This window comes from Eschscholzia californica, unplaced genomic scaffold (assembly GCF_041429995.1).
Source record: "Eschscholzia californica isolate CP2 unplaced genomic scaffold, dmEscCali1.0.p SCAF_3, whole genome shotgun sequence".
Lineage (NCBI taxonomy): Eukaryota > Viridiplantae > Streptophyta > Magnoliopsida > Ranunculales > Papaveraceae > Eschscholzia > Eschscholzia californica.
This window is the reverse complement of record NW_028238420.1, coordinates 56,219,491-56,231,457: the sequence shown is the minus strand read 5'-3', so window position 1 is coordinate 56,231,457 and position 11,967 is coordinate 56,219,491. Positions and strand designations below refer to the sequence as shown.

Here is an 11,967-nt window from a genome sequence, read left to right as displayed (position 1 = left end):
ACTCATCGTTAAAAAAATTAACGGACCCGTTATTAAATTCCCAACCATCGGATGAGCGATCTTTATTGAAGAGCAAAATAAGTGAGATGAAGCTATCATTAATCATGTAAACTAGACAAACTATTGTTGCCATAACCTTCTTTTTTGTAGTAGTTTGTCTTTTGTTAAACTTCATATTCACATATCAATTTGATATTAGTTCACATCAATTTAAGAGATTTATCTAAGATCATCTTTCTCTGTATTTAATCTATATCTCTAAATTTTAATTTTTTTTATTTCGTAAAAAGACAAAGTTATAACTCTAATTTTGATATGAATGTCAAGTCCATGACAGGGCAACAGTATTTATTGAGTTTATACTCATCAAAGATTTCATACAAGTTTATATGGGAAAATTATTAAAAATTTGTGTTTATTAATTCGCATGTAAAAATTTGTTTTACCTCGTTTGACAAGAGGACCTTGATTAAAGGTTTGACACCAGATCTGTAACTGCTCGTTGACACTCACTGCCGCCTCTATTATTGATTTGTCAGACACAAAATATTCAGGTTGTCGGGAACTGGAAGAGTAGCAGAACTGCTACCGATCATCAAATTCATCAATGCCATTGTTGGTCTGAAACTCTGAGAGCTATATCATCTTGAACACATAATAACGCAATGTGGATGCATCTCATAACTTCCCTCGTCGAATAGTTGTCTTCAATTATTGGATCCAGACATTCTAAAAATGTCCCATTATTCCGATGTTTCCATGCTTGTGATAAATTCCCAGTTACTCAAGAAACCCGGCTTATAAATCAAGTATGTAGTGTTTCAATTTGACATAATCATACTCACATAATTGAGAAGATCTTGAGCTTTGCCTTATCTTTGTTTAGGCGTTTTGGACATATTTATGGGTATAACTCATGTTTATATGTCTCATCCCTCTAGTCATATCTTCCGATTAAGTAGACACTCTCTGGTGTAACCCGATTTAGGATCTGGAAGATGTTAGGCGCGAATTACCTAATAAATCGACGATCGTAGTTGGTGTTTAGCTAAACACACTACGATCCCTAAATCGTCCGGACTTCATGATTTTCTTCATCAATTGTCCTAGCCGACAAATTGCTCGCTTTGGTCGAAGGGGATCTCCTTCAGTAAATACCGAGGCCTTTTGGGTGGACTCGTAGTGTCTTCGCCAAACACAAAACCCCGTACCTATGTGAGGTGGCAAAAACGGGGACAATATCGATAATTGCTAAAGCTTGGGGCGTTACAAAGTGGTATCAGAGTCGAGGGAGACTCTTTGCCGAGGGTGGGGGGTTGTATAGTCCCACATCGCTCGCGAGAGTGTCCAGAGAGTGGGCTTTAAGTGTGCGCTCAAGTTTAGTAAGGACTGGGGCCTTTTGGGTAGGTTCGTGGTGTCTTCGTCAAGAATAAAATCCTGTACCTATGTAAGGTGGTAAAAGCGGGGACAATATTGATAACTGCTAAGGCTCGGCGCGTTAAGAAGTGGTAACAGAGCCGAGGGCTACTCTACGCTAAGGGCAGGGTATTGTAATATCCCACAATTTTTTTCAAAATTGTACAAAAGTCCTATCTAGTTTTATATTATATTACAAAAATTTACATTTGTTTACTTTTATTTAACTAGCCATATTTGAAAGAGCAAGTGAGTTTCATGTAGAGGAGGTCAATTTCTATGACCTATAAAAATCTAATTTATTCTTACATCTACATCATTTTCTTTTCATATCTTGACTAAAATACTTCGAAAAAAATCAAAAAAGAGATCTAAGGGAATTGTTGACCCAACCAAGAAAGGAGAAATAGCCAAGTGCATAACTTAGTTTTCTACTGTAAAAAAAACAACCAACAAAAAGAAACTAAGAAAAGTTATTGACTTTTTTATGGTTATCTAGGTTATAGTTCAGTAATTGGCACTTCATTGACACTCACTGCGGCCTCTACTATTGATCCATCAGACACAAAATATGCAGGTTGTGCTGGTACTGGAAGAGTAGCAGAGTTGCTACTGAGCATCAAAATCATCGATACCATTGTGGGTCTGAGAACTATATCATCTTGAACACATAATAACGCAATGTGGATGCATCTCATAACTTCACTTGTCGAGCAGTTGTCCAACATTATTGGATCCAGACATTCTAAAAATGTCCCATTATTCCAATGTTTCCATGCCTGTGATAAAATCCCCAATTACTTGAAACCCGACAAATAATTCAAGTATTTAGTTTTTCAGTTTAACCAAAAAAGAGAATTGTACTCACATAATTGAGAAGATCTTGAGCTCCTCCTACTACCGATTCATAGAACGAGGTGTTTTTTTCTCCACTAAGAATCTCTAGCGCAAGGACACCGAAACTAAAAACATCTGATTTCACTGAGAATTGTTCGTGCATTGCATACTCTGGAGCCATGTACCCACTGCAGACGAGGAAATGTTAATATAACAAGAATTTAAGTGGTTCATAGTTTGATCTAACGTAGAGTGAATATCAATTGGTTTATTACTCGAGTACTTACTATGTTCCGACGATTCTATTTGTATTAGCTTGAGTCTGATCTACCACAAAAAGCCTAGCCATGCCAAAGTCCGAGATTTTGAGTACCATATATTCATTTAGTAATATATTGCTAGCTTTAAGATCTCGAATTCTAAGTCGAGAATCCTCGTGAAGATAGAGAAGTCCTCGGGCAATTCCTCCTATTATCCTGGATCGTTTTTCCCAGTTCAAAAGTGTTCGCTTGATCGGATCTGCTCATTGGTTTAAATCAAAAAATAACTCTTTCTCGTGAGCCTGTGTAAGAGAAAATTAGGAGCCATAGTACAGAAATTCCTAAATTATTTAGAAACTCTAAAATATAGGAACTCCTTAATTACTTAGAAACTCTAAAATATAGAAACTCCTAAATTACTTAGAAACTCTAAAATATAGAAACTCCTAAATTACTTAGAAACGCCTTATTACTCGGTCTAGCGCTCATTGTTTTGCTTCTAATACCCATTTTTATTCAACTAATGCATTATCTTTGGTAGGAATGAAAAGAGAAAGGCATGGAAGCAATGCCCAAGCTCTAGACACGATATCATATGCGAAGTACGCTAGAGAGTTTTCATCATTCGAAGTACATCGTTCAAGCAGATAATCATTGAGCCATAAAACATTATCAAAAGTCATCGAAGACGAACTTTCTTGAAGAATAGGAGATTTTAGGAGCTTGAAATATGTCTTTCCAATTATTCATGTAGTTATTTAGTTAACTCAAAATTGGGAAGCATTGATAGCAACATTGTGAGGTTGGTTAAGCCGAATGAGGGCCGCTTGTTTTCTTTTTCGTTTCTGCATTTTTCGGGTTTAAGCTTCTTGGCTAAAAACTGTACTTGTAATCACCCATTTCTCAAATCTCAATATATTCATTTCATTCCTTTTAACACTACAAATTTTCTTCATCTTTTTTATTCAAATAGAACAGTATGAAGTTTCATATATCAAGGATTGACAAATTTTCTTATTCAGCTATTACATTATTGGAGACAGATTTACCAATTCACCAAAATTTTTAGTGAAGATTGCCTTTTGATCGGATATTTGGTGCATCCCCGTTGAATACGCTTTTACAAAAATCCGCGATAACCTTAAATACGAAGATGACGACTACACTGAGGACGATCCAATGCTCTTACAGAAGTCCGAGGTAAACTCTAAATATGATGACGATGACAACTAAGCTGAGGACGAACTAGTGTTGTGCAGGATTGAAAGAGCAAGAGAGGTTGCATGTAAGAGGAAATATGCTACAATTTGATGTTGGCCCCCCAATCACCAAACGCAGCTGCCACCACAATGGGAAAGGTCATATTCCCATTGCTAGAGAATGTGATATTTAGACGGAAGATCTTGAAATAAATTTTGTTCATAAAGTTTATATATGAAAAACTTTAGATCAACAACCTCATAACGCCCAATTAAACTTAAAATCATGAGAGAGAGTGAGAGAGAGAGAGAGAGAGAGAGAGAGAGAGAGAGAGAGAGAGAGAGAGATATGAGAGAGAAAGAAGAATCTAATGAAGGTGGCAGACGATCACTTTTCAAATGCCACATAAAAGAGATAAGATCAACGAGAAATAATTTTTCGCAACAATTTTCTTGTCCCCACACCCCTCAACAAAATAGAGTGGCCGAACGGAAAATTCGTCACATTGTTGAAACTGGTCTAGCCTTCTTACATCAAAGTCATTTGCCAAAATCATTTGGGTCTGAGGCCTTTAGCACCGCTTCTTTTCTTATCAATCGCTTACCTACGCCTGTTTTAAAAAATGTCTCACCTTTTTCGATTTTATACTAGCGACAACCCGATTATGATTTTTTTTGTGTTTTTGGGTGTCAATGTTTTCCTCTATTAACACCCTATCGCCAAAATAAACTTGATTATAAGAGTTCTCCATGTGTTTTCATTGGGCATAATGAGACTCATAAGGGTTACAAGTGTCTCAATCCGATTACGTCTCGTATTTTTATCTCTCGCCATGTCTTGTTTGATGAAACACTTTTTCCTTTTGCACTCAATGGTTTGCAAAATCTTAGTAAAGAAGTTACTGTGGATGAGACCCCTCGTTGGGTGTTTTTAGAAATTCCTTTTTCACCTTCTTCACCCCCTTCATTTTCCTCTTCGACAGTCAATGCTTCACCATCTTCTTCGGTTCCGGTTTTGTTCAGTCCTCTCCCCTCCAACCAGCAGTAAAGCAACATCAACAATCCCTGACTCACAGTTGCTTTCGATGGAACCCCCTGCACCTTCGTCTCTGCCTTCAAACATTGTCATTCCAGAAACTGATCAGCAAGCATGGAGGCTTCCAACTGCTGATTCTTCCTTGTCATTGTCTGCTGCCCCTTCTTATTTGTCTCCCATCTATCTTGTATTTTAAATTTTGAATTTCCCAGAATATCTTTGAGATCTAACTTGTACTGATCCATTTGTTATTATAAATACAATACCCAACCTCAATAAGAGGTATGGGAGATTCTTACACTTTCAAGTGTACCCTGATAAACATCAAACAACTCACTTGATAATTGAAAAGTTAATTTTACTCCAATTATGTGAAATTATTAACTTAGCACTACCTTGTATACAGAACCAAATCCACCTTGCCCTAGCTTATTATCTTCAGAGAAGTTGTCCGCGGCCGCACTTATTATACTGAAGTTGAACTGCAAGGATTCTGCACTTCGGATCTCATGATCGACATCTTCAAGAGTATAACAACATAAAGCGATTCCAATTAAATGATTCTGTGTCTAATTGAAATGCTATTCTTAGTATACTAACTTAACACTTTTCTTCTTGTCCCATCCTGGCGTTTGAGTTGCCAGATAGTTGTATGTTTGTTATTCTTTTCCTTTTGGTTTTCTAGTAAATGAAGTTTTGCGCTCTTAAAAAACATTAAATTTTTTGAATTAAATAGGTAACAGTACATCACTTGGAAAATTTGGAGTTTGATTCTTAGGTCAAAAAAGGAAAAGAATTCTTACCGTTAAAATTAAATTTCTTCATTTTCTTTCTCCTCCGGAAGCAGAACTCGAAAACAGCAAGCGCGGATATTAATACAAGAATAGAAGGAACAACAATGATAATAGCAAGTTTGGATGAGCCCCTTCTCTTTGCTGCATGATTTACAAGAACCAAGTAAGAATCAGGGTTAAGTTTCTTGGAACGACGAAACTTAGATAAACTTCTGAACTTCACCCATTCTAGGACTATTTAGACCCATCTTTAAAGAAAAAGAGATAAGCGATACAAAACGATAAGTTCTTCAACTGATTAATTATTTCAGTTCTGTTTCTGCGTAATTAACAAGTAATCAATAATTTTCTTGATCAGTTAATTGAAATTTTAGAAGCCTACTGAATGTAAAGATTGGGAAACTAAGTGGCAATGAGATAATTTATACCTAATAACTCATCCAAGTTGTATCCAAGGCTACTATCCCGGCAAATCCCGAGCAAGTATGTGGTGGGGCAAGATTTAAGGAGAGAAAGTAAGAGACAAGTGCGACGTGGTAAAGGCGGAGACAATATCGATAACTGCTAAGGCTCGGGACGTTACAATTTTTATTCATCAAGAGATACAATCGATCGGAGAAGGTGGTGGTGGTTGGTCAGAGAAGGTGTTGGTGAATTATGTCGACGAAAGTTATTTAAAATAAATCGTCCTCTATTAATCAGTTATTTTTACACCCTATATATTTATCTACATAAGAAATATGTTTGTCCGTATATTGCCCGCCATGAAAATGCCTAACAAAATTTCACTCAAAATTATTTCCTTATAACAATAAGAAAATAGATTGGTCAACTAAAGTTGACGCCCATATTATTCTGTTTTTCCAATTTTGCGGCTCCTGTTTCGATGTTGAAGCCCAAATTATGGAAACTAAAATCTCATTGATTTTAGTCATAAGTGATTAGATTTTACTGAATCTAACTTCTAATAATTTTAAAATCTGATTATAAATCTTATAACTTAATGATGGTACTCTTCAAACCCATATTATGGAAACAAAAATCTCATTGATTTTAGTCATAAGTGATTAGATTTTACTGAATCTAACAATTTTAAAATCTGATTATAAATCTTATAACTTAATGATAGTACTCTTCAAACCCATATTATGGAAACAAAAATCTCATTGATTTTAGTCATAAGTGATTAGAAATTCTTAAATCTAATCTAATAATTTAAAAATCTGATTATAGATCTTATAATTTAATGATGGTATACCGAAAAATATGTATAAATAATGACATCCATCTTCAAGATGCCAACATTCTCATACTAGTAGAACGCGACCTTGAACATCAATAATGACTTTCGAGTGCATCCATGGCCCTCCATGTGAAGGTATGTGTTCTTTAGTCCTCTGTATGTATGTCCTATCATACTGTCACATATGTTAAAACAGTTAATCATTAAAATGTGATTTTGTAGGTAAATCGACTTGGCCGGAATTGTTGGGAAAAACACCATTGCAGGCAAGAATTGCGATTCAGAAAGACCGTCCAGATGTAACTGTGTATGCAATATTAGAGAATCGCCCTCGCCCTGAGGACTATTGTTGCAACCGCGTAATACTCACCATTGAAACACTTAACGGACCCGTTGTTAAATTCCCAATCATCGGATGAGCGATCTTTATTGAAGAGCAAAATAAGTGAGATGAAGCTATCATTAATCATGTAAACTAGACAAACTATTGTTGCCATAACCTTCTTTTTTGCAGTAGTTTGTCTTTTGTTAAACTTCATATTCACATATCAATTTGATATTAATTCACATCAATTTAAGAGATTTATCTAAGACCATCTTTCTCTGTATTTAATCTATATCTCTAAATTTAAATTTTTTTATTTCGTAAAAAGACAAAGTTATAACTCTAATTTTGATATGAATGTCAAGTCCATGACAGGGCAACACTATTTATTGAGTTTATACTCATCAAAGATTTCATACAAGTTTATAAGGGAAAATCATTACAAATTTGTGTTTATTATTTCGCATGTAAAAATTTGGTTTACCTCGTTTGACAAGAGGACCTTGATTAAAGTTTGACACCAGATCTGTAATTGACACCTCGTTGACACTCACCGCCGCCTCTATTATTGATTTGTCAAACACAAAATATTCAGTTGTCGGGAACTGGAAGAGCAGCAGAATTGCTGCCGAGCATCAAAATCGTCAATGCCATTGTTGGTCTGAAACTCTGAGAGCTATATCATCTTGAACACATAATAACGCAATGTGGATGCATCTCATAACTTCCCTTATCGAATAGTTGTCTTGCATTATTGGATCCAAACATTCTAAAAATTATTCCAATGTTTCCATGCCTGTGATAAATTCCCGGATACTCAAGAAACCCGACTTATAAATCAAGTATTTAGTGTTTCAATTTGACGTAATCATACTCACATAATTGAGAAGATCTTGAGCTTTGATTTATCTTTGTTTAGGCGATTTGGACATATTTATGGGTCTAACTCATGTTTATATGTCTCATCCGTCTAGTCATATCTTCCGATTAAGTAGACACTCTCTGGTCTAACCCGATATAGGATCCGGAAGATGTTAGGCGCAAATTACCTAATAAATCGACGATCTTAGTCGGTGTTTAGCTAAACACACTACGATCCCTAAATCGTTCGGACTTCATGATTTTCTTCATCAATTGTGCTAGCCGACAAATTGCTCGCTTTGGTCGAAGGGGATCTCCTCCAATAAATACCGAGGCCTTTTGGTGGACTCGTAGTGCCTTCGCCAAACACAAAACCCCGTACCTATGTGAGGTGACAAAAACGGGGACAATATCGATAATTGCTAAGGCTTGGGGCATTACAAAGTGGTATCAGAGTCGAGGGCGGCTCTTTGTCGAGGGTGGGGATTGTATAGTCCCACATCGCTCGCGAGAGTGTCCGGAGAGTGGGCTTTAAGTTTGCGCTCAAGTTTAGTCAGGACTGGGGCCTTTTGGGTGGGTTTGTGGTGTCTTCGTCAAGAATAAAACCATGTACCTATGTAAGGTGGTAAAAGCGGAGACAATATTGATAAGGGTTATTTCCCTAATAGCCCCCAACTTTGTGACCAGCTTCCCGCTTGGCCCCCTAAATTAGCAAAAATACCCATATGACCCCCTATTTCCGTTATCTTTAACTTTCCGTTACTCTCTCTCCTCCATCTCATTTTCTCTCTCTGCCAACTCACGCCACATCATCTGTTACGCCACCTCATCACCTTCTTCGGCAGAGGTCGCCGGCCGGCCAAATTTCCGGTCGGCGACCTTCAAACTAAAAAAAAGAAATATATTTTTTTTTTCTCTCTTCCTCTCTCTCTCTAAAATTACTCCGGCGAAGGAGACCTTCGCCGGAGTAGGTCTGTTCAAAGAACAGACCACGATCTGTTCAAAGAACAGACCGAGATCTGTTCAAGGAACAGACCGAGATCTGTTCAAGGAGCAGACCTTCAAGGTCTGTTCCTTGAACAGATCGAGGTACTCCGGCGAAGGGAAACCCTTCGCCGAAGTGTGTAGAGATAAAAAAAAATTTAGAGAGAGAGAGGAGAGAGAAAATAAAAAAAATTAATATTTTTGAAAGTCGCTGGCCGGAAAATTGGCCGGCCGGCGACTTGCTGGAGAAGACGATGAGGTGGCGTGTTGAAATGATGTGGCAGAGAGAGAAAATGAGATAGAAGAGAGAGAGTAACAGAAAGTTAAAGATAACGGAAATAGGGGGCCATATGGGTATTTTTGCTAATTTAGGGGGCCAAGCGGGAAACTGGTCACAAAGTTGAGGACTATTAGGGAAATAACCCTATTGATAACTGCTAAGGTTGGGCACGTTATGAAGTTATTTCTTTCCCATCTCTAAGTGTACCCTGATAAACATCAAACAACTCACTTAATAATTGAAAAGTTAATTTTACTCCAATTATGTAAAATTAATAACTTAGCACTACCTTGTATACGAACCAAAACCACCTTGCCTTAGCTGTCAAAGAAGTTGTCTGTGGTCACACTTATTATACTGAAGTTGAACGGCAAGGATTCTGCACTTCGAATCTCATGATCGACATCTTCAAGAGTATAACACCATAAAGTGATTCCAACTAAATGATTATGTGTCTAATTGAAATGTTATTCTTAGGATTCTGCACTTCGAATCTCATGATCGATAATTAATGTCGTGATTTATTACGTATGGATCAACACGTTTTTAGAAAATTGTGTCAAACAATGAGACAAGAAGGTTTATTGAAGAATACAAGACATGTGTCTATTGAAGAGCAAATGGCAATTTTTCTTATGACTATTGGTCATAATGAAAGAAATGTTATGATGTGTGACCGATTCCAACACTCCGGAGAAACTATCAGTCGCCATTTTAATTCTGTATTAAAAGTTATGGCAAAATTTTCTATTTCAATTATCAAACCTCCCGAAAATAGCGTAGTTCCATCTCATATTCGACATAACTCGAAATACTGGCCATTTTTCAAGGTAATGTATCAAATTTAATTTTAAATGAAAAATATGACATAGTAGATCTTTTTTTATAATTATCTTTGTAATTGTAGGATTGTATTAGAGCAATTGATGGTACACATATTAGTGCTCATATTTAGTTGGCACAACAAGTACCATTTCGAGGACGGAAAGGTATATACACCCAAAATGTGCTAGCAATATGCTCATTTGACATGAAGTTTAATTTCGTACTTGTGGATGGGAAGGTACCGCTAATGATTGGAAGATTTTTTTTCAGACAATTAATAACCCGTTGATGAATTTCCCACATCCACCCGCATGTAAGTTTTAATTATGATTTACTACATTGATATTCATATATATTGGTACACTGATACATAATTGCATATAATTTTAGGTAAATATTATGTTGTTGATGTCGGATATTCGGACATGAATGGTTATCTGCTCCATATCGTGGCGTACGGTACCATCTACCTGATTTTCATCGCAGTGGTCAAGCGAGAACACGGAAAGAAATATTTCATCATCGTCATTCGTCACTGAGGAGTGTTATAGAACGATGCTTCGGTGTATTAAAAACAAGATTTCCGATTCTTAAATTTATGCCACCATATCCATATGCATCACAAGTATTAATTGTTGTAGCATGCATGGCAGCCCACAACTTTATACGTAAAGAAACGGCTACAGATTGGTTAATGCAGGAATATGATAATGATGCAACTGTATTTGATTATGATGATGAAGAAGAGCGTGGAGAAAACTAAGAAGAAACACAACCACAAATAGTCAATTAAACACAACAAATGCAAATTGACATCATTCGAGATCAAATTGCTGATAGTCTTGCTCATGTCAACAATGATAATGATGATTAAGTTGTTACATTTTCATTGTTGAAATTTATCAAAAAAAAAAAATCAGTTTGTTTATTTTCGTACTTATATATTGTGTCTAGTTTAATAATATATAAATTAATAACATATTCTTAATTCTTACGAATCTATCTTGTTGATAAATTTAATGTTTCCTATTAAAATTTATAATCAAATAAAAACACATTTAGCTTATTTTACCCAAACGCCCCGCTTCAACATTTGGAGATAAAAGGCTCTTTTATTATCTTTTACCAAACAACAAAAACGGCTTATTTTTAAGCGCTTGTTTTATGGGCTAATTAAAAAGTTCTTAAAAGTAAGTTATATGTGTATCCAAATGAGGCCCAATGAGATTATTTATACCTAATAAATCATCCAAGTTGTATCCAGGGCTACTATCCCGACAAATCCGAGCGAGTATGTAGTGGGGCAGGAAATCCTGCCCATCCACATAGCTCGGCCAGGATTGTGGCGGGATACTGGCGGCGCAGAATATCACTGCTGTAATGCTTAAATTCAAGAACCAAACAATATATATTTTAGTTTGTTGTAATAGTAGGGGTGCTTGTAGTGGAGACTTGTTGTAATAGTAGTAGTGGTGCTTGTAGGAGAACTCCTCGCTGCCGGTGGTGATCCTGGTTCAGGTGGTAGACCCAAAGGAGGGGATGGGGGCGGTGGTGCCGGAATCACCAATTTAGATTTATAGAAAGGATATATCTCATACCTGAAAGTACAACTGGGATAAATAACTCTTCCACCTTGTATCCCATCACAACATGCCGATAAATGGCCGATAGCAACTCGAAGGCATCTACTGCAACTAAGTGATGATATATCAGGCATACACTGAACTTGCCCATACATCTTCTCAAACCTTGCACAATTTGCTTCTCCAGTGGCATAGTTAATAGGACCAGAAGAAAGATGAAGAAGAAGAATTATTAGAAAGAACAGCTTCTGTTATAAGATCATCTAACAACCCACCTAATATTGGGAAAAACTTGTTTGGATTTGTGATGTTATCTGCATTAGC

The 11,967-nt window shown here is 36.5% G+C and overlaps 1 protein-coding gene and 1 pseudogene across 1 annotated transcript; one reads left to right on the top strand and one right to left on the bottom strand.

The window, feature by feature from the left end:
* Positions 1-1,916: 1,916 nt before the first annotated feature.
* LOC147552155 (cysteine-rich receptor-like protein kinase 15) lies at positions 1,917-5,790 on the bottom strand. The gene is made up of 8 exons (XM_086668611.1): positions 5,766-5,790; positions 5,552-5,683; positions 5,144-5,268; positions 5,048-5,062; positions 4,663-4,825; positions 2,541-2,772; positions 2,285-2,441; positions 1,917-2,195 (listed from the first exon to the last, which is right to left on the bottom strand). Exons 1-8 carry the CDS (start codon positions 5,788-5,790, stop codon positions 1,917-1,919), a joined length of 1,128 nt encoding a protein of 375 aa, XP_086524737.1.
* A 4,011-nt stretch (positions 5,791-9,801) lies between these two features.
* LOC147552154 (uncharacterized) lies at positions 9,802-10,823 on the top strand (annotated as a pseudogene).
* Positions 10,824-11,967: the final 1,144 nt, after the last annotated feature.

Bases quoted from the DNA above. Each gene is read 5' to 3' on its own strand.
- LOC147552155 (XM_086668611.1), bottom strand. From the start codon at position 5,790: ATGGGTCTAAATAGTCCTAGAATGG. The intron at 2,442-2,540 runs GTAAGTACTCGA...CCTCGTCTGCAG, and splicing joins AATAGAATCGTCGGAACATA to TGGGTACATGGCTCCAGAGT. The intron at 2,196-2,284 runs GTGAGTACAATT...ATTTTATCACAG, and splicing joins CTCAAGATCTTCTCAATTAT to GCATGGAAACATTGGAATAA.